Source organism: Odontomachus brunneus, unplaced genomic scaffold (genome assembly GCF_010583005.1).
Source record: "Odontomachus brunneus isolate Ranch 3 - 2012 unplaced genomic scaffold, Obru_v1 Obru_scaffold_021, whole genome shotgun sequence".
Taxonomy (NCBI): domain Eukaryota; kingdom Metazoa; phylum Arthropoda; class Insecta; order Hymenoptera; family Formicidae; genus Odontomachus; species Odontomachus brunneus.
Genome location: NW_022639471.1, coordinates 2,231,488 through 2,255,962, shown reverse-complemented (window position 1 = coordinate 2,255,962; position 24,475 = coordinate 2,231,488). Strand labels below are relative to the sequence as shown.

Sequence of the window (24,475 nt, the reverse complement as noted above, 5' to 3'; positions counted from 1 at the left end):
TGCTGCTTTAATAACCTTCTAGTTCTTACGAAAAAGCAACATATTGATTGGCTGTCGCACGAAATTCCGCCGCGCGGCAAGCATTGCCGCGTCTTGTGGGCAGGAGTCATAAGACAAACATGTGTTTGTCTCACTCCAACTTATTTCAGCAGTACAGGGCTGCGTTCAGAAATCCTACTCGATTAGTAGAGTAATAGCTCCTGCACACAGGATGCGGTAATCTTGCCGCGCGGCGGAAGTCCGCACGACAGCCAATCAATATGTTGTTTTTCCATAAAAGCTAGAAGGTTATTACGAAAAGCAGCATATTGATTGGCTGTTGCGCGAACTTTCGCCGCGCGGCAAACATTACCGCGTCCTGTGTGCAGGAGCCATAAAGCCAGCGGCACACGATGCTTGTTTTCGTGCTGGATTGCTTGCTGGATGGAAATATTGGCCGCGTTCAGTAGAACAAGTGATCAGTAAGCGCTCAGTGAGCTCTTGCATCTGATTGGAGTATAGTTGGAGATCTAAAAGAATATGCCAAATCATATACAAGAGCTCCCTGAGCGCTTACTGATCACTTGTTCTACTGAACGCGGCCATTCTATTCTGATTGGTTTGTCTTCAGAAATGCACCAATCAGAACAGAGTATTTCCATCCAGCAAGCAATCCAGCATGAAAACAAGCATCGTGTGCCGCTGGCTTTACTTCGAGTTCAATACAGCCTCAGAGGGCGTGAGTGCGCGAGAAGTAGCTTTCCAGCAAATTACATAAGTCGCTTAGTAATCTTCACAGCATGTGATTGGTGGCAAGTGCTGACGAAGTTTCGGCGAACACCAGTGAGCACGCATTGTCGTGATCGCACGCACGGTATATTCGTTCGTATACGCGGTATTCGTAGCAAGAAACGAGGAGACTACGTACGCGTGTCCGCATGTTCGTCGCTTGGGCTTGGTGTTTTCCGCGCTTTCACAGCAGTCTCAGCAGAGAAACGTGTCGGTGAGCGACGACGAATCATCATCACCGTCATCCTCGGCATCGTCGCCGTCATCGCCGTCGTGTTGATTCGCGGCGTAACCGTGTCACGTTTTATCGGCGACTAGAAACCGGCGAAAGAACGAATGCCCGTCGCGGACGGAACGGGTGGCGGCGTGGCCAAATGGCAACTCGCCCTAGTGGTTGGTGCGCCGGTTGCCCTTGGCCTCGGTTACATGTACTACAAGAACAATGTCCGGACTAACGCCAAGCCGGATCGTCGTCCCAAGCCCAAGGAGAACGGAGCGTCTACCGACAAGCAGATCTCCATCGACGGCGACGTCGACGGCAACCAAGTGCCTTCTTCCGCGCCCAAGCAGCCGGAGGTTAAGACCGCATGTTCTTGACTAAACGCACTAGAATAATCCTTGTCTACGGTTTAATGATTAATAAACGATAATCCACTCATCTGAAAGTATCAACTTTTCTTGAAAAAAAAAATCATTAATGGACTCATTGGTATTTTTGATTAACGAAAAAATTTAAGCAGGTAATAACAACGATAAATGTTTTCCCCTTTCTATCTCTTGATAATTGTTGATATGTAAAATTCCAGTGATGCAATATCTGCAAGCAATGGTTTGTAACTATAAAAGTATCTGTGAACAATTGTTGATGATTCCTGATACGCTGTATTTTGCAATAAGTTTCCAATGAGTGGGTTTTTGTTACATAGTGAAATAATTCTCTGAAATTATTTAGTTCATACTGGTATAAATTATATACTAATGAATATAGGAGACAGTATTTTCATAATTAATCCAACCTTTTTTATTCTAGACCCCTTTAGAAATGGCGCAGAAATACAAGAAGGAAGGAAATACATATTTCAAAATAGGAAAATATGATAAGGCCATAGCTCAATATAACATGGCAATTGAAATTTGTCCAGTGAAATATGTGGATGAAACTGCAACCTTTTATCAAAATAGGGCAGCTGCATATGAACAATTGGTAATAGAAATGATGACAATGATCAGTTAACATAAGAAATGTAAAATATCTCAAGGAAACTTTGATTGTTAGAAAAAGATGTTTTCTGAGAATTTAGGAAGTTGTATGCTTCAAATGAGAGAGAGAGAGAGAGAGAGAGAGAGTTGGAATTGAATATATTTATATAACTTTTAAAATTAATTTTAATAAAGTCACATCTTTTTCAAATGCAAAAAATTAAAAACGGAGCTATTAAAACAAGTAGAGGATCGTCAAAAGAGCTCTAATTTTCCACCTACTGTACAACATATAGTACAACATATAATCAAAATTTTTGTAACTTCTCAAAATTTAAAATTTGATCCTTTTAGGAACATTTTCTATACATCTAATTGTAACAATTGCAATAAAATACAAAAAGACTACTTTTTTACTCACCAAACTAGTCGTATTAATATACCATCATGACCTGGTTTTTCATTCTCCAGTTAGTAGACTATAATGTTATTTTTGGTAATATTACTGTAATATATTTATGATGACTTAATTACCGGGGTTTATAAAAATATCTTACAAGCAATGAAAGACGAAAAATACGACGATATAATATCTTTGTGCACAGATGTTATTACCAGTCCTGATTGTGATCTAGATTTTGGGCCATAGCACATAGAAAACTTAATTAGTAAGACATATGGTCTGTTCTTTTCAATTGCACTGCTGAACTGACTACTTAGTAGTGTGAAAATTGACCAATCATTATTTTCTGATTATTCTCATTACAGTGAAGAAATTGTCAGTCGTAATTGGTCTTACTACTTAAGTTTTCTATGTGCCACAACTTTACAGTCTAAACTATAGATTAACCAAAGAATGAAAAACTGGGCATATAATATTCATCTAATCATTAGTGAAACTAAACAGTTCCCTAGTTAATAGATAATATTAATATTTTATCATATTAAAATTATTGTTTTTTTATATTCTGTAATTTTGTATCACAGGGAAAATATGATTCCGTAAAAATGGACTGTACAAAAGCAATAGAGCTAAGACCAAGGTATGTGAAAGCTTTGTTACGTCGAGCGCGTGCTTTGGAGCAAATGGGGGATCTGGAATCTGCTTTAGAAGATGTCACTGCCACATGTATCTATGAAGCCTTTAGTAGTCATACATCTCTTACACTGGCAGATAAGCTTTTGAAACAACTTGGTAAGTAATCACATATAAACATTAAGTGAAATGTGAAATTTGAGTAAAATACTATTTGATAATTCAGGATAAAAATTGAAAAATAAAAGAAAATGTTTTAAGGCCTCAAAATAACAATTATTTTTAGGGAAACAACATGTTCACGAAAATTTGCAAAACAAAAAGTTTATAATGCCAAGCAAACATTTCATCAAAACTTATATGGTATCTTTCCCCAATGATCCAGTATTTTCTAGACTTCAGAATCCATTACCAGAAGATATCCCAAAGTAAATATTAACAGAAAAGTCAATTTCAAAGGACTATAATCTTACTTTTGATAATGTTACTGTAATATATTTATGATGACTTAATTACCAGGGTTTATAACAACATCTTACAAGCAATGAAAGACGAGAAATACGACGATATAATATCACTGTGCACGGATGTTATTACCAGTCCAGATTTTGACACATTGCCGTATAAAATGGAGATAATGCTTTTACGAACCACGTTTTATCTTCTCTTGGGTAAACACTCTGACGTGTTTAAAGACTTGGATTTTATAATAAACAACGTAGACACGCCTAAGAATGTGATATTGAATGCGCTCATAAAGAAGGCAACCTTATACATGCAACTTGAAATGCCAGAAATGGCTATAAATGGTTTTGGAGTAGCTATCAAGCAAGATGAAACTTATAGTGATATTTATCACCACAGTGGACAGGTATCACATAAAGAATATATTTACCTCTCAATTACGTATTTTGGTACACATATATGATGCAATATATTGTTCTATTTTGTGCTTTTAGGTGCACTTACTCTTAAATCAAGTGGATGAAGCTAAACACGATTTTGAGAAAGCAGTTCGTTACAACCCAAACTTCGGTCCTGGTCATATGCAAAAATGTTATGCAGATTATCGTTATGCGATCTACTATAGAGATATGAATGCACTGCAAAAGGCTGAAAAAGACTTTATGGAAGCTTTGGAAAAATACCCAGATCGTCCCGAAGGTTATATGTTGTGTGGACAGGTAGTACAATTGCTTCAAATATGCAATAACATAATATATAAAGAAAAAATTTATCGTTGATAGTAAGCGATTTTTAACATTTATAATAATTGTTGACAGATGATGTCTGAAAGTCAAGATTACGAGAAGGCGGATGCATACTTCGCTAAAGCGTTAGAGATAGATCCGGAGAATGCAAATGTATACGTGCATAGAGGTTTGCTACAATTGCAATGGCACGGTAACAATAGCTCAGGAATCAATAAAGCCGTGGAATACATTCATAAAGCATTGAAAATAGATGAGAAATGCGAGCTTGGGTACGAAACACTAGGAAGTATCGAAGTGCAAAGGTATATTTTCAATTACTTCTTTTTATAATTCGATTTGAGCTCGTACCTTAAAATCCTTCGAAGTGATCTATGGTTGTACACGTAATTTATATGAAAATACTTGAACATATTCTTTATAAATATATTGTAACGCTCAGTTCATTCGCGTGCGCACTCGGGATACAACATGAATTATTTTCACACATATATACACATATGTATATTTTTTTTACAGAGGCAACTTAGAAGAAGCGATAAAATTGTTCGATAAGGCTTTGGAATTGTGTCGTACGTCCATGGAACTTACACATCTGTACAGCTTGAGAGACGCCACAAAGACACAACTTACGTTAAAAAATAAATTAGGGCTTGATATCAAAGACGTTCCGAACGTGTCCTAAAGTATAAAAAAATTAATAATAAAAAATACTTTAATCAACTCTGAAAAATTACATTTTTTGTTAGCATGTCACAACATGACGCTCACGTATCCAATTAAGGGAAATACTTTATTCTGTGTTATTTCTTGTTAATAAGGTATGCGGACGATAGTACTTTATTCCTAATTGCATTTGATCTCTAGTACACAAGAAAGGATAGTAACATGATGAGTTAGTTTATCACAGATGTCTTGTAGATTAAAAGTATTTGTTGAACGATGAGATTTATACATTATTGTTTTAAAGACTGTCTTATTTAACAAGGTCCTGTTTTTATATGTGCAGATCTGGTATACATTTTGATTATAATTGTGATTATAATTTAAAAATTTTTTAAACCTGAAATGTTTATTGATACTTAAAAGTATATTGTTGCTCGATATATGGAATATTTTATATAATATTAAAAACAATGTGTAATAGCCTATAAACATGCAGTTATCTTTTGTATTATTCTGTACATAAGGCATCATACACATCACACAGTAATCAAGTTTTTAAACAAGTTATACACGATCTCTTGCGCGATTGTTTGCGCAGATAAGAAAATTACACATTTATTTATTTTGTTCTATATAGAAAATAATATACTATGGTATATTGGTGATTTATAATATGCTTTGGCACACAAAATAGCGCATCATGTATAATTTAACAAAAAACACAAAGTTTTAAATACAAATACAAAATTCTACAACGAGGAGATAGAGGTTTTATGATCATATTGATCATATGATATGTACAATAACTATAATAAATTTGCGATTTGAAATTGTAATAAAATGTTTCAATAAACTCTTTTCTATTTCTAATAGTTACTAACAATAATAACAATAGTAATCTCATTTATATAATTTTTATGTCTATGTTTCAAGCATTATATACATCACATTTTATAAAAAAACATTCTTGCGTTTATTCAAACATCATAAAATATGGAAGCAAAAGGATACCTAATGATAAATGCTATTGCACTGCTAGCAACCTGAAAGACAAGTCATATCAGTATATTGTAAGTAGTATACATCATGTACTTATTTTATTCAAAATTTTACCTGAATTATTAGTAGAATTGATGTGAGCACTGGCTCTCTTAGTGGACCAATATTGATGAGTACAAAATTAATCAAAGTTAAATTATTGCAAATTACAATGCCTTTTCTATCTTCTTGCCACTTTATCAATTTGAGTGTTTTCAGTATCCATATTAATAGCCTTCCTAATAAAATGATATACAAGCTTATAAAGACATAAGTGATCTCTTATCTATTATGCATGCTACATTTTTGTAAATTATCTTACCAATCACGTTAAGTTCTGATTTATGGAATATAGTTACACTAGGTTCCAATAAATCTGTTTCTCTGTTATATCTGCAAAAAAAGAATATATGCTGTGAACAAATTCTTTAATAGAAATTAACGATGCCTATTAGCCATTTTTTCAAGACTCACTTTGGTAATCTGTGCCTAGGACACGGCATAAGACGAAAAAGTTGCGGCGCGCTGTATAGAAAATTAATGATTTGTGGAATGAAGAAAAGCAAAGTAGTTTTACTAAAGTGGCCTATAATACCAACGACGGCAAAAGTCATCCCCGATATATAGCAAAATGTATCACCCACGAAAACCTCCGATGGGTACCTTAAACAAAACGTTATTATTAATTTTAACATTATCGTTAATCTTGTCTTAACATAACTCTCAATGTGCGATAATCATAAATGCAATTAATCATACGACAAAATACATATATAATCTTCACGCTATTTGTATGCAATTTTAATCTTTCCATTATAAATTGTATGTATTTCTATAAAATGATAATCTATTTATAATTATTTTTCATAACAGGTGTACAGAACGCGAACAAATAAAGAGATACGCACAGGGCGCATCGTCCTAAAGGAGCCAATTCAAGACGCGCCATTGCTTCAAGACTACAAACGAGGAGCCACAAGCCACCATGATGACTACAAGCGCGCAGATACAACTATCAGGGGTTGTATCTCGCTACAAAAGCCATTCAACAGATGGAGGATCATCGTGACTAGTTGTAAACAGCATTTCGCGACGTCCTACCATCGTAAAAATGATTCTGACTCATCGGGGCAGCGTCAATGATTACTCATGCTTCACAACAAGGGACGAGATATGTACATATAGAAGTGCACAATTAATGAGATGCCGCCGCCGCCGCCGCTCTAAGACGCGTGCGCCTTGCGAATAGTCGCGATCGCGCTTGTGGCGAGAATTCGCCGACAAACGGACGGACCACCGCCGGCTCCGGCTGGCTAGCTGGCTGGCGTGGTGCGGCACTCGGGCGTGGTTTTTCACGTCGTCGTGGTGTGCTGCTGCTGCTGCCGGCATATACCGAGAACAGAGAGACAGAGAACCGCCCTGACCCACCTCGACCGATTTGCCGGGGTGTCAGGCAACGACTATCAGGCGTGACTAGAAGAACGTGCGCATCACCGGCCGATCGGGTAGTCGCCATAGGATCCATTTGAACTCGCCGTTGCTGGATATAAAAAAGAAAAGATTACAGAAAGGAGAAAGCTGTGTTCGAAGAGAAACAAATACTTAAAAGAAGAAATTCGCCGGCAATTTTACACTGGCGAATCGACGACCGGATTAGCGATTGTGACCATTGCGAGTGCGAGTTAAATGGCACGTCGCGGCGCCGCGGTGACGTCACAAACGCCGCACCTGCAACGTCACAACGAGTCACCGAGACTGTCGTCGCCCTCGTTGTCGTCGTAGTCGCCGGACTGCATTGTGAGCGGTACTTTATTACGTAATACATAATATACATCGTCGGTGTGTCGACGACACGCGTGCGTCCGTCCGTGCGGGGCGGAGCTGCCGGGACTTTTAACTCGCGCGAACCGGTTCAACTCGTTTGCTGACAGCAGCGAATCCGATTGATGAACTATCTGTCGCACGATTCTACTGCAATGCGGTGGATCAGTGTGGCACCTGTGTATAACCTTTGTGACTAGAAATGAGAAAATTACTGCGACTCGATGCGAAAGCACAGAAATACGTAGAGCATATGAGTGAGATCTCGTTACTGAGAAACGGGATATGAGATATGTCTCGATGTATATATGCATCGAGAGAAATGAGGTCAGCGAATTTCGCGTTAAAGAGAAACACGCGAGTGTAGCGGGTGCTGTGTGTCAAGTGTGTTCAAGTTTGAAAATCGATTATGGATAAAAATATAAATTCAAGATTTATATCGGCTCTAAGTTAACAGTGGAATATCGTGAATATGTATTGCGTTATAAGAGGGATGATGATGTAATTGTTGTCAATTCTGTTCTCAGATGACGCCTGCGGAAGTGCAATGTTAACGAAAATGTCACCGTCAGTAAGCAAGAGCCATTTCTCCAGGGACATAAAATGAAATACTAAATAATTCGAGCTAAGGAATTAGTGCCATGCAGGCCCGTCTAGATGGAAAGCTAGCGTTGCTGTATACCTTATTGGTCCTGCAAGTTCTCATTGTTATGATCTATGTGGTCACTACTCCACCACCCGAACTAACAGTGTCAACTACTCGTACGTCTGTCAGTTTTGTCAAGTTCGAGACGTCACAGGTAATCAGACAAAAGAGACAAAGGAGAATATTAAAAGTAGACCATTTTTTATTCATTAATGGAACCTAGACTGATCATTGGAAACTTGTGAGATCTTACAGAAACAAAAGATAACAATTATTTGTCTACTAAGTCCAGGAAAAGCTATGAAAATTCGTTTTTATCATTGCTTGTTGAAATAGTCACACTACAATGTTTTTTAAGCTTTATACTCTTAATATGTCTGAAACAAAGTCAATTGCACATTTATATGTTAAAAAAGTAGTAAATCTAGAAAATTTAGTTCTTTTGTAAAATGTAAATAGTTTTTCTTTTGAATTATTCTGCATATACAACACGTAAACATTGTATGAGAACTAAAAAATAAACTTCTCTATATTTACTATTTACCTCTCAAAACGTAAATGTGCAATCAATTTTATTTTAGACATATCAAGGGTATAAAACTTAAAAAATATTTCATATAACTATTTCAACAATTAATAATAAATCCTGATTTTCGTAACATTCTCCGAATTTGGTGGACAAATAATTTGTTATTTTCTTTTGCTAGAAGCTCCAACAGTTTCCAGTAATTAGTTAAGATTCCGTCAATGGGCCAAAAATAGTCTATTTTCAATATCCTCTTCTAATATTAACTCTTTTAGTAATATCAATTACATATAAAAATGTTTATTTTTTTTAATTAAAGGAACTGCAAATAAATCAAGGCAATCCTAAAAAATCAATCTATCAGACAATCAATGGAGAGGTAGTACTGAAGGATGTCAAGACTTTTAAATTGTTTGAGATATACAATCATACCATATGCTGGAAATTTGGGGTAGACCAGCGTAAGATGAGAAGCAATGAGCGTCTGGAAAAATGTATTTGCAATCAAGGATGGCATGGCTTGGACTGCGGACAGCCAGAGGTCGTGTGGAGGGCGATTATGGCGTCGAAGCAGAACATCAGTCTGAAACGTCGCAAAGAAGCCAGACATATTATTCATACTTTCTGCCTAAGCGAATACAATTCGGCGATCGCAGAGGTAATAGTGGAGGAACTCTACGACGTAGTGGATCTTTTTGTAATTTGTGATTTCAACAACGCCGAGGACAATTTCCGTCACAAACTATCCAAAGGGCTGCTGCAGCGGCAGCAAAAGAAGATTTTGTACGTTAACGTGACGACCAAGTCACGCAAGCCGTCGAGGATAGTGGCGAAATATGTCTGGGACCGAGTCAGAGCTGTGGTGCAGAACTTAAGGGACGACGATATCTACGTGACGACGGAGCCGGAGCAGATACTGAATTCCAGGGCATTAATGTTCCTCAAGATGTACGACGGTTGGCCTCAGCCTATAGGATTTAGATTAAGGTGGTCAGTGTACGGTTTTTTCTGGCAGCATCCGCTCAAGACAACGATAATGCTCGGCGCGTACACAATCGGCCTGATGCGAAATGCCTATCAATCCAACTCTGTCGTGCTGCGCCGACAGTTGGACGGGGACGCTAGCGAGAGAGATATTTTGGGATTAGTCATAGGGGATCTGAATCACTATGGCGGCTGGTATTGCTACCTATGCCAAGCGCCCGCTAATATTATTATCGGTCTTCACAGTAAAATCCAGTCCAAGGAAATAGATATAGAGAAGACTGTCGACGTGCCGTTCGTAGAGGACCTAATAGGTAGCGGACTATGGTTAGACGGTAAAAGCAATCTCCTGAGAGTCTCCAAATCAAGGGATTCCTACTTTGCGCCTGAAACGATTCTTAACAACACGTGGAAGTACGACTGGCTGGTAGAGAACTTCTACGCTAAACTAGATTACTACTGACGTACTGGTTACACCCGACTGTGATATTAACTCATACTCAATACATTATGTACACCATGTAATATTATACTGGATTTATACACATAAAATATTATGTTGACGAAATATACATGTTAAATGGTTTATACATATAACTCGTAAGCTCGCTAATTTTTATATTCTGATCATCGTAACCATCCTGATTTATGACGTCAGAAGAATAAACGAAAATATATGTTAAAAATTAAAAATACATATTACAAAATGCATTAATATATGCATTAATATATGTTCACAAAGTGACCCTTGCAATTAATCGTGCAGATCAAACGTCGTTTTATGGATACATTTTTTTATTTCAATCTATATAATCTGCGAAAATTTTTGGCGTGATTTTCTCATTTCTGACGTCATTAATCAAGAGTTCCACGACGAAGAAGCGTTAAATCTCCCTTGTCTGGAGATATTCTTTTTGCTTTTGGATTCGTTATATTATCGCGATGCAAATAGCGATCACTACTATCAACCATAGATATACATTACGTAAGAAATACTTTCTGATATGACTTACCAGTTGAATTTGAACAATGCAAGAGAGGTAGCTATGTATGGCAGCATAAAGTACGTTGAAAACTGATGTGCCTTCCACTGACTGCCAAATAATTCTATAACGTTGAAGATGAGAATACTCGTAGCAATTATTAAGCTCTGCCCAACCTCCAGGCCGTTTATCCCAGCTAATATGTTTATAGCGTTTGTACAAAACACTGCCAGCATTCCCATATATACATAATAAAATATCCATAAATTCAATGAAAAGCCAAACCATTGTCTTAGTGGTTTTGGTACAATGATTATTGTGGAATTGAAGTTAACATAATAAACCATTAATAGTGGCAAGGATGCTACAGTGGGTAGAAGTAACTTATATCGCCAACGAAGATCCAAAACATCATCAGCAAAACCCAACAGTAGCATGCAACATATGGATAATAATGCTGCCAAGAATTCAACAAACTGTAAAGAAAAGTCTATGCATTATATTGTGTTTGTATGTTACATGTGTCTTTTTTCTGCTCCTCAATTAAATATATAACATTTCCATAAATATTTGTCAATACCTGTCATAGTTTAACTGATTTTTACTAAAACTATAATTACAGAATTAAAGAGTGAAGATTAGTTAAACTGCAATTACAATTTTCATCAAGATTCTAGAAGCAACCATATATATCATACAAACAACTATCATACCTTGTCATGTGGGAAGTTTTCATTCTTCAATATATAATCTGTAAATGGTATAGGGATGAACAAAAACATTGTTACAAGGAATGCGCATCCAGTAAAAACACCCATTGCCTCTGGCCTGCAATAGTTAACTGGGTGTATACATGCATCGTTGGTATATGGAGATAATTATACTTACAGAGAAGTATAATTTGATATAACTAAATGCATTGTAGCATCTCTGATAGACTAATGTATGTAAATTTTAAGTATATTAAATTAGAAAATTCAGTAATGTTGAGTTCCTGATGACTGATCAGATTACGATGAGATATTTATCACATAAAATAACAAAATAGAAACAAAAAAGAAATACGAAAAGAATTATCCAAACTTAATCAAAATGTCATGTTAAATGCAACATGAAAATCTGAGTGTAACTTTGAGTAAATTTGTTGCTGCATCAATGACAAAAAAACTGCATTTTTTAATGATATATGTAAATTTAATATTTAATTTAATTTTCATTCAATTTACTTCATAAATGTAATTTAAAGTTTCTATCTCACATCCATTGTGTGTGCATGTCTGATATTGTAATACCATGAAAGTCTACTTGAAATGTTTCTCGTCTTACTTACACCTTTTCATTGCTCCTTTTACTCATGTCGATGCCATAGAGGTTAGCTTTGACGAACACGGCTTTTGCTCTGGGAATTAGATACATGGTCGAGCCAAACGCGATCACAGACATTACCATGTTGATACATATTGGAAATAACATTCTCCACGTTTCGTCTACGGTGCTCATCTTAAAACTGCGCGCGTAATACCGATTTTAATTGACCGAACAATTTCACCAGCTCCGACAAGTTTGACTGGAACCGAATATGACTGCGACAAAGAGGCCGATATTTAACAAGGTATGACAAACTTCATTATACCGACAATGCAATTGCAACATGGTACATGGACGATTCGCCGGTGAATGCTGTTTAATTTCGTTATAAGCGCCGCCATGACCGTTGACCGTTGATCGCCGATTGATCGAAAATCAATTGCGAGATCGATTGCGATAAGAATCATGATAAATAACTGATAATATTTTTAGGCTTCTGAAGCTACGTTATATGTTGAAATAGATAAATAGAGAGAATTGATAATATTTACAGTTTTTTATGCACATATCAGCTTTTTATGAATAAATCAAACTTCCCTAGACAAAATTTCGATAATAAAAATCATCTTAAACACAAAACTTTCTTCTGTAGTGTACGCTTTGAAAATTTCGTTACAATTATTTTACATGTTAAATTATTTTTAAATTAACAATTTTTTTCTCTCTATTCTACTTGAGTAGACACTTGCTGCTTGATTTTATTTCATCGCCTCGTTTTCTTCTTTCTTATATAATTTTTACATCTTTTAACTAAAATTTCTTGAGGTATTTTATTCGGTTAAGAATATCTGCCGCAATATTACATGATCTATCGTAATCAATTCTGTTGATTTTCGTTACATCATAAACACAGAAAGTGCGGCTTCGTGAAGGTGCTATGCGCAGCGTCATGGTACCAGTAGTAACTGAACACGCGAACGCGCATGGTACGTATGTTTATACAACTGCTGAAAGTTATAATTTTCGTCTTTTTTTTTCTTTTATTTACCTCGTTAGAATATTTGATGATTTGTAGAACTAAGCAGATCTCATTTTGTAGCTACAGTGAAACCGCAAGCAATCCAGCGAACTTCAAATTGTTCGAGAAGTCGACGAGTGCATAACCCCTTTGAACTGTCACCGACACATTTGACACTTTCGATAACCAAATTAACGAACACTCAGGAGTATAATTGAAGAACTTATTAATATTACTACCCGAATTTACGTGTAACGAACTTCCAAATTTGGTAAGTAAACGACGTAATCATGAAATTTCGATGTTCTTTCGATATCAGTTGCTATATAGTATACAGAAACACTACAGTCAGTTTCACTTTGCAGTAGTCAATGGACTACGAGAAACAAAAGGATGAGGTCACTGCTTTGGAGAGTATCTACAATAAGGAGGAGTTCTCATATAACGAGGAGAACAGCCGATTCGACTGTACTTTCAAGATATTCGTGAATCTCCCAACAATGTATTATCTAACATACAAGGATCTGAGACACGAAGTGGACACTGCGCAGAAAGTGCAAATATCATATTTACCACCCTTAACGTTGCACGTTACATTACCAGAAGATTACCCAACTACATCAGCACCAATATTTACACTATGTTCCTCTTGGTTGCGCTTGTCAGCATTAGCTAAGTTATGTAAAAAGCTAGATTTGTTATGGGAGAGCAGCAAGCAAGAGATCTTATTCGCATGGGTGGAGTTCCTTCAGAACGAAACACTCAAATTTTTAAAGATAAAAGAGTACTTGGACATGGATTACATGTATACATCTTACAAGAAAACACTAGAAAAACTGCAGACTCCGCAAGCAAACAACGAAACTGGTGAATCTTACAAACAGTGCAATAGCGAAGTTAGTAAAGAGAACACTGTGTCAAAGAAAACTAATTCTATCGACAAAAGAGCAATTTTAGAGTGTCCAGTTGGCAGAAATCCTATTCAAGTTTTGGTCAACTACAACGAGCAACGGAAACAGATAGAATTCAAAAAGAACTTTTACACTTGTAATATCTGCTTTACTGACAAATCAGGAGAGCATTGCACTCAATTTTTGCCTTGCGCTCACACTTTCTGTAAAGATTGCATTAGAGGTTACTTTGAGGTGAGAATCAAAGAAGGAAATGTACAGAATATTTGTTGCCCTGAGGAAAAATGCAAGTTTGAGGCTACACCTGGCCAGGTAACCATTTTCCATACAACTTGTGTGTCTGATTATTAATTATTGATATTAGGATGTTAGCAAACTAATGTGAAATATTTGTTGGTCTTCTTACAGATAAAAGATTTGGTGAGTTCAGAATTATTTTCAAAGTATGATTCCATATTGTTAAGTGCTACACTAGACACTATGATGGATATTGTTTATTGTCCACGACGACACTGTCAATATCCAGTTACTCGCGATCTCAACGATCAAATGGCGAAATGTCCCGTTTGCCAGTATGCGTTCTGTGTTCGTTGCAAGATGGTTTATCATGGAGTAGAACCCTGTAAAATCAGTTCAGGTATGCAGCTAGATTCTGCTAACATAAATCATGACTTTTCGCAACAAAACATTCATGTTAAAGGAGAAATTAAATTGATCTTATGTATTAATCACATTGATTGATCGATAGCCGAGAAACAACGATTAGTGAGTGAATATCAGTCAGCCAGTAATGAGAAGAAGGCTGAAATGGAGCAGCGTTATGGCAAGAGGCAGCTCGAGATTCTGATAGAGAACACTATGTCTGAGAATTGGATCGACAATAACAGCCATAATTGTCCTCACTGCAAGAGCGCTATTGAGGTAGGAATTTGGTTTTTTCTAGAATAGCTGATCTTTTAACGGTAATTTTAAACCTACTTTTTTGTTTTAAGACAATGTAGATTCGTTATAGTTGTAAATTCGATCACATTCTTTACTATTATTTACGACAAATATCACGATGAATTATTCTAGAAATCGGATGGCTGTAATAAGATGACCTGTTCGCATTGTGGCACGTATTTCTGTTGGTTATGCGGCATGCGGCTCAATCCCGAGGCACCTTACTTACATTTTCGTAATCCAGAATCCAAGTGTTTTGAAATGTTGTACCGCGGTGTGATACCCGATGAACCAGACGATGACGATGATTTCGATCTCCACGCCGAGTATATGGAGTACGACTACTACACGGACGACGAAGACATTTATGATGAAGATTTTGACTTGGAGTTAGATGACTGAATTAATTTTGTTAGTTTATTCGTTCGCGCGTTTCTCAAATTTATGAAGCATATATTTCAAAAGTTCGTTGAATATAGTAATTTTTAAACAGTTGCTGTTTATTATAGATAAGTAATATTGTAATGTATCTGGATACATTTATTTAATTACAGTAGATATATTTATCTAATCACAGTAGATACATTTATCTAATTACAATATTTACTTTTTATGTATCTTTATCTGTAACTAATTAGATTTTTTATTTCAGTAACTGTATCTGTAACTAATTTTATTTAACCTTGTAAGTGTATCTAAGTTTAACACTTTAGATACAGATAGATAAAATGAAATTATAGATACAGTTACTGAAATGAAAAATCTAACTAGTTACAGATAAAGATATACAAAAAGTAACTAGATATTGTAATTAAATAAATGTATCTACTGTAATTAGATAAATATATCTACTGTAATAAATAAATTTATCTAGATACATTACAACACTGTAGATCAGAGCTCGGAATTACTTGCCCATTTCGGCCGATTCTCAAGAGCTACGCCTTCTATCTTCCCTTTGCCGCGAGCGGACCACGAAAATGACGGTCACGGCTTCAAGCTTGGAGGCTCGACCGTCACTTTCGCGGCCCGCTCGCGGCAAGGGGAAGATAGAAGGCGTAGCTCCTGAGAATCGGCCGAAATGGGCAACCAATTCCGAGCTCTGCTGTAGATAAGTATAGCTTGTCTTGCGAGCTATTCGAAGAATGAAAGATCGTTGTAATAATTAATGTATTATGATCAATGTTGATTTATGACAAGTTCGAAATGTAACTTTATATATAAATCGAATAATTTATATTATTTGTATTATATATATCAAATTTACTTTTTATAGATAGTTTTATATAATTGTTTTAAAGTCAAAATTTGGGGAATTTTTACTTTCTAAGGTGTGAAAAATTGAATTTATGTAGTAAACATAAATTCAGTCAATTTCTGATATTATAAATCTTCGTGAATATACGACTTGTGTCTGGCTACTTTGAAATTGCTACTGTGTGTGCGCGCGTGTGTGTAAAAGCAAGATATTGCGAAATACATATAAATTATTTTTTCAATAGCATATTATGATCATTAACACCATCTTTGTTTGCGCATAGAATCAATATCTTGTTTGTGCAACTGTTGATAGAGAATTTTAAGTTACGAGTATATAATCAAAATTCACATATTATGAAATATACAAGTTTGTAAAGCTAAAGTTGTTTATAAAATATTTAATATAATAAATGTGTAATTACTTTAGATTAGTGCCGCGTTCCATTCCGCAAATGATCGAATTAAGCGTAATCGATACAGTCGAATACATTTATATTAGACTACACATTTGTGGTCTAGAAGTATAGGGTGACGTATCGAATAATGACAAGTTTGCGATGCAAATGATTCAGTAATTTATTTCAAGACACAGGAATCTCATATCTTTTCAAGATAGTCGCAAGAGATCGTCAGCTTTAATATTCTTCAGCGCCCTCTTCGCCTTCGCCTTCCGCGGAATCCATTCCGACCTCCTCGTAGTCTTTCTCGAGTGCAGCGAGATCCTCGCGCGCCTCGGAGAACTCTCCTTCTTCCATACCCTCGCCGACATACCAATGGACAAACGCACGTTTGGCATACATGAGATCGAATTTGTGGTCGAGACGAGCCCAAGCCTCGGCAATGGCCGTGGTGTTGGACAACATGCAGACGGCGCGTTGGACCTTGGCGAGATCGCCGCCTGGCACAACGGTTGGCGGCTGATAGTTGATGCCGACTTTGAAACCGGTGGGACACCAGTCGACGAATTGGATGGTCCTCTTGGTCTTAATGGTGGCGATCGCCGCGTTCACATCCTTGGGTACAACGTCACCGCGATATAACATGCAGCACGCCATGTACTTGCCATGACGCGGATCGCACTTGACCATCTGATTAGCTGGCTCGAAGCAGGCATTAGTGATCTCCGAGACGGAGAGCTGCTCGTGATATGCTTTCTCCGCTGAAATAACAGGCGCATAAGTGACGAGAGGGAAGTGGATGCGCGGATAGGGCACCAGATTGGTCTGAAACTCGGTGAGGTCGACGTTCAGTGCGCCATCGAACCGTAAGGATGCTGTGATGGAGGAGACGATCTGGCCGATTAAACGGTTCAGATTCGTATAAGTCGGCCGCTCAATATCCAAATTGCGACGACAGATGTCGTAGATCGCCTCGTTGTCAACCATGAACGCGCAATCAGAATGTTCCAAAGTGGTGTGCGTCGTCAGAATAGAGTTATACGGTTCGACCACAGCCGTAGAAACCTGCGGCGCGGGATAAATGGCGAATTCAAGCTTCGACTTCTTTCCGTAGTCTACAGACAGACGTTCCATTAAGAGAGAAGTGAAACCGGAGCCGGTGCCGCCGCCGAACGAGTGGAAAATGAGGAAACCCTGCAGACCGGTACATTGGTCCGCAAGCTTGCGAATACGGTCCAGCACAAGATCTACGATCTCTTTGCCGATCGTGTAATGACCGCGAGCATAGTTATTCGCAGCATCCTCCTTGCCAGTGATCAGCTGTTCCGGGTGAAAGAGCTGGCGGTAAGTTCCAGTGCGAACCTCGTCTACAAATAATAAGAATTCATGATTTACATTTTTGCAACAGTCACAAAAGGAAAGATTCTGCTGATATTAAATTAATTAGTGCGTCAAGAGTCTTTAAAACTCCTGACTACTTATCGCGACATTTTCTTGATTTGACATCAGAGGCAAGGAAATGCATGTCTAAAATTCTCACAAAATATGTCGAAACAAAAAGATCCAAAAAAGGATACTTGCAATCAATTAAGCGTGTTTCTAAAAATACTCAGAACATTTCCCTTTTTGCTTTAACAATCAGTGAATAATTGTAAAATTAACGTGACATGCAACCTTCCTTTTTAACCTATATTTCCTCATTATTTTGTCATGTTAATTTTACGGTTATTTATTGATTGTTAGAATAAAAAAATATTCGGAGTATTTTTAGAGGTGTGTTTAATCGATTGTTATTTTTTTGATATATCTTTTCCTTTCAATATACTTTACATGAATTTTGGACATGCATTTCAGTGCTCCTGATACCATAAATCAAGATGAGTAGACAGAAGCTTTAAAAGCGCTGGACACACTAATTAATTTTTGCAATACATATTATAATATCATATTATAAAAAATTGCTATTTATAATATTTCTTATATTTAGCTTATATATGTCATGTATTAATTAAATATATTAGATACTAGATATTAATATATATTAGATAATACTAATACTAATAGAGATTTATTAGATAATAATACTAGATATTAATATATTAATATAATATATTAAGATATATATTTAATTTAGAGATAAACTGTACATACCGACTACAGTGGGCTCCAAATCAATAAAGACAGCCCTGGGTACATGCTTGCCAGCACCAGTTTCGCTGAAGAAAGTGTTGAAACTGTCATCTCCACCTCCAATGTTCTTGTCAGATGGCATCTGACCATCCGGCTGAATGCCATGCTCCAGGCAATACAATTCCCAGCAGGCATTGCCAATTTGCACTCCAGCTTGTCCAACATGAATTGAGATACATTCACGCTACAAAAATCATACAAACATTAATATTATACCTAACTTTTATTATGAAGTAATAACAATACTTTATAACAAATGAAGTATTTAATAATTTAGCTATATATAATAATTAAGAAATAATAAAGTATAGTAATAAGTGATTAATATTATTAGTGAACACAATTGGCATTATTATTAGAAAGTAAACATGGCAAATTTCCAAGAATAGATCTTTGAGAAAGGTCAATGCCTTGCTGTATCTATCTATATATTCCAGAATATTCAAATACTCGATATGTGTATTGTTATGAAATCTATACAATTTTAATAATTATTACAAGCGCGTATTAGGAAAAGATAGATAAGATTAATGACAAACGCGACGTAAATTTCCGCGATATTCGGCAGCTGTCTGAATTCGAAGAAGCCGTAACCCGGCCGGCATTTAGCCGTTATAAAATGGCTGACACTCCAGCAAAGACGATGGGCGGTGTCGCACGCGCGGAAGAACTCGCGATGCTGATGAAAATAAATAAAATAATTTAAGAACTCTCACCATTTTGTATTATGATTGTTCGTTGACTTCTTACAAAAAAGAGAAAGGGTTGAAACCGCACGGGGATCGATAGTTGGCGAAAGCAAGCAATGGAGCTTTTGCAAACAACTATACGACGTTCACGTCCGTTCGACGAGGGACTAGTGCGCGAGCAGCTCTGCGCGGGGATTTATATACCGACCGGAATCTACGACTCCAGGACACGCCGATAGGTTCACGATGACCTCATGTCGCGCCACGATTGGTCCACGCTGGACCGCAGCACTCATCGTTCGCGAGAGCAGTTTCTCCACGCGGCAGATGTAGTTCCGGATCGTTGACACAATTGCATTAATCCATTTTACAATAGCGTCATTTTGAGCGTCGTAATGCACGATTTAGGACCAGCCTGAGGCACCTGAACGGACGTCGTCGCCGAGTGCGCGACACGCGACGAATCCTCTTGGAATTGCGCGAGAAACTTGCGCTACATTATTCATTTCGCGGGGCTGCGGCGGCATGCATTGTGTCAATTGCACCATATATGGGCTGTGTCTTTCGAGGCATGACCGAATCGTTTTCTCCGGCGTTCCTTTTTTTGGCAGAATCCAACGACGTCGCGTGAACATCTAGGGCGTCAGTCATAAATCTTTTCACGTGAACTTGATTTTTTATTTATCCAATCATATAATTCTTTTTTCTAGTATGAAATCATGAAGTGAAAAATTTTGCAGTACTCGGAGGCGATCATAAATTTTCTATTCTCCATTGTGAACTCGTGAAAACCACCGCAGCAAAACAATGTGACATCACAATGGACTCATAATAGAAATTATAATACGTATATTGTAATGTTACTGTAACTTGTTCTGTTATGGGAAAAGTAAATGTTTCCATATATTTTCAAGGTTAGACTTTTCACTTTTCATGAGTTCATAATAGCGGAAAAGATTTATGATTGACCCCCAAGAGCCCGAGTCAGGAGATGATTGAATTATCCTTGCTTGATCGAATTGTCTTCAGTACCGTCACATCGTCATCGCCATGTTCTGACGTCTGGAATGTGGCGTTCAATGTTTCATGATCTGATTCCCTGCTTTGCTCAAAACATTTTGCGCGTTTTTCAGTCCTTCCTGTCGATGGCAGAATAGTCAGATGAAACAATAATTCGGCTTACCTAAAAGCCGATTATGAATCTCTTCTCCTGAGTTCGTAAAAATAGAAAATTTTAATTTGAAAATATATGAAAATGTTTACTTTTTACGATTTTAGATTGGACGAAAATATTCATGATCAAATATCGTAAAATAATTCACTTTTCACAATTTCGTACTAAGAAATTATACAATTGATAAATAAGATCAAGTTTATGTGAAGAGATCAATAACTGATGTTCTGAGTTAACGGGAAAATAGCCAGAGAAACAAATACAAATATGCAAAATCGTTTATTCGTATATCGACATTCATGCCGGTTAGTTGAATATAGCGTACTCTTTAATCAACATTGATTTCTCTCTAATTTCAATCAAATATGGCGAATTCTATAGGAAGCACTAGTGCGCACCAGTGCATACTAAGGACGTTTCATATGGTCTGTTCTTTTCAACTGCACTACTGAACTGGTGCAATAAGTTAAAGTGAGACAAGTATATGTTTTCTCACTCTAACTTATTGCATCAGTTCAGCAGTGCAGCTGGAAAGAACAGACCAACAGTCAGTTCTTATGTTTAAAATTGTTTTAAATTCGCCTTCGAATGTTGCGTAACTAGTGCAACAATTTGTCAGCATCTGAAAATAAATATAAGATGATTTTAAATGTAAAATAAAACTCTATAAACACAGTTGAAATATAAGAATGAGCTGTGAATCGACCTTAGTGTGCATTGGTACACTAGTGCTTCCAATCGAATTCGTCAATAGATATTGCACGCGAGGAAGTGGTCAAACTAGACCTTTACAAGGTCTTCAATTTTCAAGTAGCACGACTCAAGGAGTGGTGAGCCTCTCTATTATTTTCAACTTATATGGCTGAACACTAGCAGGAAACTTGTAAAAAGCGATTCGTTTAATTTTTCGATAACAAAAGACACGCCAACTTGAACGTGTATGATGACAAACGTATCTTCAAATTTTTTTATTAAATCATTAGATTTGTTTTCCACGTTTCTGTGCTGAAAGTATTATTCTATCTTCTTTCGGTATGTGATGAGCAATAAAAATGGAAAGGTTGCTTTTAGCATGAAAGCGTGCAAGAGGAATTTACCTTTGTGTTTATGCTTAGATGTTTTCCACTTGACATAAAGGTGCTTCATATAATCGCCAGTCAGTTGTTATTACCGATTATTGTTTAAGAAAATTTCATTAGAAGATTCGAAGTAAGAAATCTCACACTTTTTCATCTCAATAAAGGTAATATTGTAAACATAAACATTAAAGATATACGTTATGAAAGATTTGATAACTTGCTACTACACGTGAGGTATCTTCAATAATTTTGCTTTTCGATCAGAAGCTTCGCTCAGTATTTTCCAACAATGCGTGTAAGTCAACCGCAATAATCGTTTGTTTTCTTATTTTTTTTTCCTAAAGAAAATCAAATTTTTGCCGCAATAAAGTTTGAAGGTTAAAAAGTGATAGATTAGGTTAGACTAAATTTATACTATAATAATTAGTAGACATTTGAAGTGAAAAAGAAAATAATATTTTTAGCTATGACTGAGATATAGCATTCGTATTTTAATGACAAATATTAGCATTGCAAATTTTAAGATAGAATAATTTTAATAAATTAGTGTAACTTAACCCACAGGAACTTGATCAATGCAAAATGCAGTCAGAAGTAAACGATATATCAGAGAGATCATTACAAAAGGCCAAGGAACACGATAGAAATGGAAATTTTGGAAAGGCTTATGCATATTATACTATTGTTGCGGAACTATGTCCTGCAAAAAGATCAGAAATTGAAGAAACTTTTACAGATATACTATGTAAGACACAATATATTGTATTGTCTTTTATATTGTTTTTAATATATTGCTTACATAAAAACATTTGTAATTTTTAGGCACATGGGGGATAGAGTTAGCAGAGAATAATAGATTATCTGATGCTGTACGTTGTTATAAGTATTCCTTAGATATTTATCCAAATAATCCACGTATGCTAAACAATTTTGCAGCACACTTGCTGAGGTAAAATAATTTCTATTTTGAAAGGCATGATATATTGATCCTAATCTCCCAATTATTCACACATTAAATTGTAACTGTGTCATTTGCAATCTAAAAACTCAGAGAATACCACATATGTTGTTAAAGGAATAACGATCCCATAAGGGCGATAGAATATTTAAGAAGAGCTTTGAAAGTTGATCCTAACTTTCTACCAGCAGAACGAAACTTGCAAAATGCATTCAGTATGGCAGTAGATAGGTGGCACTTCACAATGCTCAATGATAAGTCCAGAAATAATGCCTTTGAGCAGGCCATACGCAAAAGAATTCATCAAGGATACAATACAGTTTTGGATGTAGGGACTGGTACAGGCCTCTTGAGTCTGTATGCCAAATATGCAGGAGCTACAAAGATCTATGCGTGCGAATGCTCCGAAATAATGACGCGAATCGCAAAAGAAGTATTTGAATCTAATAATGCATCGGATATAAAATTAATACCAAAACTATCGTTCGACCTTAAAGTACCTACAGACATTCCAGAAAGGTTTGTTGCAACAAAATACAAATATTTTATTAATATAATGCATTAATCGACAAAGAATATACATATGCCTGTATAATTCTAGAGTACAATTAATAGTGACTGAAACGTTTGATGCCGGCTTATTCGGGGAGCTTGTAGTACCGTCTTTGATTAACGTACACATGAATATTTTAGATTTATATGGTATGATAATACCTATGGGCGCGACGGTTTACACAGCAGCCATCGAATGCGAATATATTAGATTCAGATCGTCAGTGATCTTTGAAAAAGTAAAAGAGATTTGTCTTTTGAATTTCAACAATGTGTCCGTATTGCCGGACGACGAATATTACGAGGCGGAGAATCTGGAAAAAATTCAAATGAAATATATCACAGAGCCGCAGAAGCTCTTCTATGTGAATTTCAACGAGTTACAAGAACTGCGAAAATTCCACAAGGACGGAATAAAGCAGTTGCTGCGAGCGAAATGTAAATACAATGGCATCATAGATGGTCTTGTCACTTGGTTTAAGTTACATCTCGACGAGGAAATCACGTTGGATTCCTCTGACGGCAAATCTTGTTGGGACCTCGCGGTTTTTCCGACGTTACACACCGCGTGTCACGAAGGTGATGTCGTAACAATAAAAGCGGAGATTCTGAAGAGTAAATTGAAATGTTCTTGTAGCATTGGCAACGCGGAACTTAACGCGGCAGGTTGTAAATCCTTGTACCATCTACCAAAAGAGGTCATTGTCTTTTTAAATGATTTTAATTATGTGAAACTGCTCACCGAGATCGGTAGATCTCATAAGAATAGAAATATAAAATATATTTTAGATATTTCGCCTTTTCCGATTTATGGTTTAACGATCTTGAAAGAATGTAAAGACAGTGAGCTTTTATATTACAAAACTGACAATCCAACGCTTCGTTCTTTGGTTGAGCGAGTAGCCCGAGATAACAAACTACAGGAAAAAGTACGTACGATATCCAACTACGATGAGATTCCATGCCATCTAGATTCTATATTCGTTCATAACTTTGATATTAAAGGTGAATTACGAGATAGTCGTCATGAGATATTAAGGTAAAATTGTTTATATATTACACATCCATATATATTGTATGCGCTTTATATGTAACTCTATATATATATATATATATA

The 24,475-nt window shown here is 36.4% G+C and overlaps 6 protein-coding genes across 16 annotated transcripts in view; 4 read left to right on the top strand and 2 right to left on the bottom strand.

Moving 5' to 3' along the window:
- The first annotated feature begins 1,104 nt into the window (after window positions 1-1,104).
- Window positions 1,105-5,717, top strand: LOC116842072 (mitochondrial import receptor subunit TOM70). Its single transcript, XM_032810737.1, has 8 exons — window positions 1,105-1,344; window positions 1,799-1,972; window positions 2,956-3,163; window positions 3,291-3,432; window positions 3,524-3,875; window positions 3,964-4,188; window positions 4,288-4,520; window positions 4,735-5,717. The coding sequence occupies exons 1-8, from the start codon at window positions 1,105-1,107 to the stop codon at window positions 4,898-4,900; spliced, it is 1,740 nt and encodes a 579-aa protein (XP_032666628.1). The 3' UTR covers window positions 4,901-5,717.
- Window positions 5,718-5,779: 62 nt separating this feature from the next.
- LOC116842076 (UDP-N-acetylglucosamine--dolichyl-phosphate N-acetylglucosaminephosphotransferase) lies at window positions 5,780-12,406 on the bottom strand. Its single transcript, XM_032810747.1, has 7 exons — window positions 12,210-12,406; window positions 11,593-11,707; window positions 10,910-11,355; window positions 6,394-6,582; window positions 6,242-6,312; window positions 5,995-6,158; window positions 5,780-5,924 (listed from the first exon to the last, which is right to left on the bottom strand). The coding sequence occupies exons 1-7, from the start codon at window positions 12,377-12,379 to the stop codon at window positions 5,859-5,861; spliced, it is 1,221 nt and encodes a 406-aa protein (XP_032666638.1). The 5' UTR covers window positions 12,380-12,406; the 3' UTR covers window positions 5,780-5,858.
- Window positions 6,910-10,493, top strand: LOC116842075 (beta-1,4-mannosyl-glycoprotein 4-beta-N-acetylglucosaminyltransferase). Of its 4 annotated transcripts, none has more exons than XM_032810743.1 (3): window positions 6,910-7,716; window positions 8,268-8,540; window positions 9,232-10,493. In XM_032810743.1, the coding sequence occupies exons 2-3, from the start codon at window positions 8,382-8,384 to the stop codon at window positions 10,357-10,359; spliced, it is 1,287 nt and encodes a 428-aa protein (XP_032666634.1). In that variant the 5' UTR covers window positions 6,910-7,716; window positions 8,268-8,381; the 3' UTR covers window positions 10,360-10,493. The 4 variants fall into 4 exon arrangements, with proteins under 4 accessions (XP_032666634.1, XP_032666636.1, XP_032666637.1 ...); XM_032810745.1 differs by having other exon boundaries at window positions 6,910-7,723; XM_032810746.1 differs by lacking the exon at window positions 6,910-7,716 and adding an exon at window positions 7,734-8,067.
- LOC116842073 (E3 ubiquitin-protein ligase RNF14-like) lies at window positions 12,350-16,557 on the top strand. 3 transcript variants are annotated; one of them, XM_032810739.1, is made up of 6 exons: window positions 12,350-12,491; window positions 13,287-13,476; window positions 13,571-14,428; window positions 14,525-14,753; window positions 14,865-15,037; window positions 15,191-15,460. In XM_032810739.1, the coding sequence occupies exons 3-6, from the start codon at window positions 13,577-13,579 to the stop codon at window positions 15,458-15,460; spliced, it is 1,524 nt and encodes a 507-aa protein (XP_032666630.1). In that variant the 5' UTR covers window positions 12,350-12,491; window positions 13,287-13,476; window positions 13,571-13,576. The 3 variants fall into 3 exon arrangements, with proteins under 3 accessions (XP_032666630.1, XP_032666631.1, XP_032666632.1); XM_032810740.1 differs by lacking the exon at window positions 12,350-12,491 and adding an exon at window positions 13,101-13,173 and having other exon boundaries at window positions 15,191-16,557; XM_032810741.1 differs by lacking the exon at window positions 12,350-12,491 and adding an exon at window positions 13,101-13,173 and having other exon boundaries at window positions 13,574-14,428.
- Window positions 16,558-16,869: 312 nt separating this feature from the next.
- On the bottom strand, window positions 16,870-19,790 carry LOC116842074 (tubulin alpha-1 chain-like). Its single transcript, XM_032810742.1, has 3 exons — window positions 19,623-19,790; window positions 18,868-19,090; window positions 16,870-18,083 (listed from the first exon to the last, which is right to left on the bottom strand). Exons 1-3 carry the CDS (start codon window positions 19,623-19,625, stop codon window positions 16,954-16,956), a joined length of 1,356 nt encoding a protein of 451 aa, XP_032666633.1. The 5' UTR covers window positions 19,626-19,790; the 3' UTR covers window positions 16,870-16,953.
- A 1,231-nt stretch (window positions 19,791-21,021) lies between these two features.
- LOC116842071 (protein arginine N-methyltransferase 9-like) overlaps window positions 21,022-24,475 on the top strand; it is a 4,081-nt gene continuing 627 nt past the window's right edge. The window contains exons 1-6 of one of the 6 annotated variants that reach the window (XM_032810732.1): window positions 21,022-21,074; window positions 21,524-21,599; window positions 22,413-22,593; window positions 22,671-22,797; window positions 22,924-23,325; window positions 23,408-24,397. In XM_032810732.1, coding sequence (XP_032666623.1) covers window positions 21,037-21,074; window positions 21,524-21,599; window positions 22,413-22,593; window positions 22,671-22,797; window positions 22,924-23,325; window positions 23,408-24,397 — 1,814 coding nt within the window. In that variant the 5' untranslated portion in view covers window positions 21,022-21,036. Of the gene's footprint in view, window positions 21,075-21,401; window positions 21,600-21,643; window positions 22,246-22,412; window positions 22,594-22,670; window positions 22,798-22,923; window positions 23,326-23,407; window positions 24,398-24,475 lie in introns of those variants that run through there. The other 5 variants (XM_032810735.1, XM_032810731.1, XM_032810733.1 and 2 more) reach the window with 5 other exon arrangements.

Excerpts from the sequence above, each read along its gene's own strand:
- LOC116842072 (XM_032810737.1), top strand. The coding sequence starts at position 1,105 with ATGCCCGTCGCGGACGGAACGGGTGGCGGCGTGGCCAAATGGCAACTC. Across the intron at positions 4,189-4,287 it reads GTTATATGTTGTGTGGACAG|ATGATGTCTGAAAGTCAAGA; the intron begins GTAGTACAATTG and ends AATTGTTGACAG. Across the intron at positions 4,521-4,734 it reads GGAAGTATCGAAGTGCAAAG|AGGCAACTTAGAAGAAGCGA; the intron begins GTATATTTTCAA and ends TTTTTTTTACAG.
- LOC116842075 (XM_032810743.1), top strand. The coding sequence starts at position 8,382 with ATGCAGGCCCGTCTAGATGGAAAGCTAGCGTTGCTGTATACCTTATTG. Across the intron at positions 8,541-9,231 it reads TCAAGTTCGAGACGTCACAG|GAACTGCAAATAAATCAAGG; the intron begins GTAATCAGACAA and ends TTTTAATTAAAG.
- LOC116842076 (XM_032810747.1), bottom strand. The coding sequence starts at position 12,379 with ATGAGCACCGTAGACGAAACGTGGAGAATGTTATTTCCAATATGTATC. Across the intron at positions 6,583-10,909 it reads GCATTGTTCAAATTCAACTG|GTACCCATCGGAGGTTTTCG; the intron begins GTAAGTCATATC and ends GTTTTGTTTAAG. Across the intron at positions 5,925-5,994 it reads CAATTCTACTAATAATTCAG|GTTGCTAGCAGTGCAATAGC; the intron begins GTAAAATTTTGA and ends CTTGTCTTTCAG.
- LOC116842073 (XM_032810740.1), top strand. The coding sequence starts at position 13,577 with ATGGACTACGAGAAACAAAAGGATGAGGTCACTGCTTTGGAGAGTATC. Across the intron at positions 14,429-14,524 it reads TTGAGGCTACACCTGGCCAG|ATAAAAGATTTGGTGAGTTC; the intron begins GTAACCATTTTC and ends GTCTTCTTACAG. Across the intron at positions 14,754-14,864 it reads ACCCTGTAAAATCAGTTCAG|CCGAGAAACAACGATTAGTG; the intron begins GTATGCAGCTAG and ends ATTGATCGATAG.
- LOC116842074 (XM_032810742.1), bottom strand. Across the intron at positions 18,084-18,867 it reads TTTGGAGCCCACTGTAGTCG|ACGAGGTTCGCACTGGAACT; the intron begins GTATGTACAGTT and ends TATTATTTGTAG.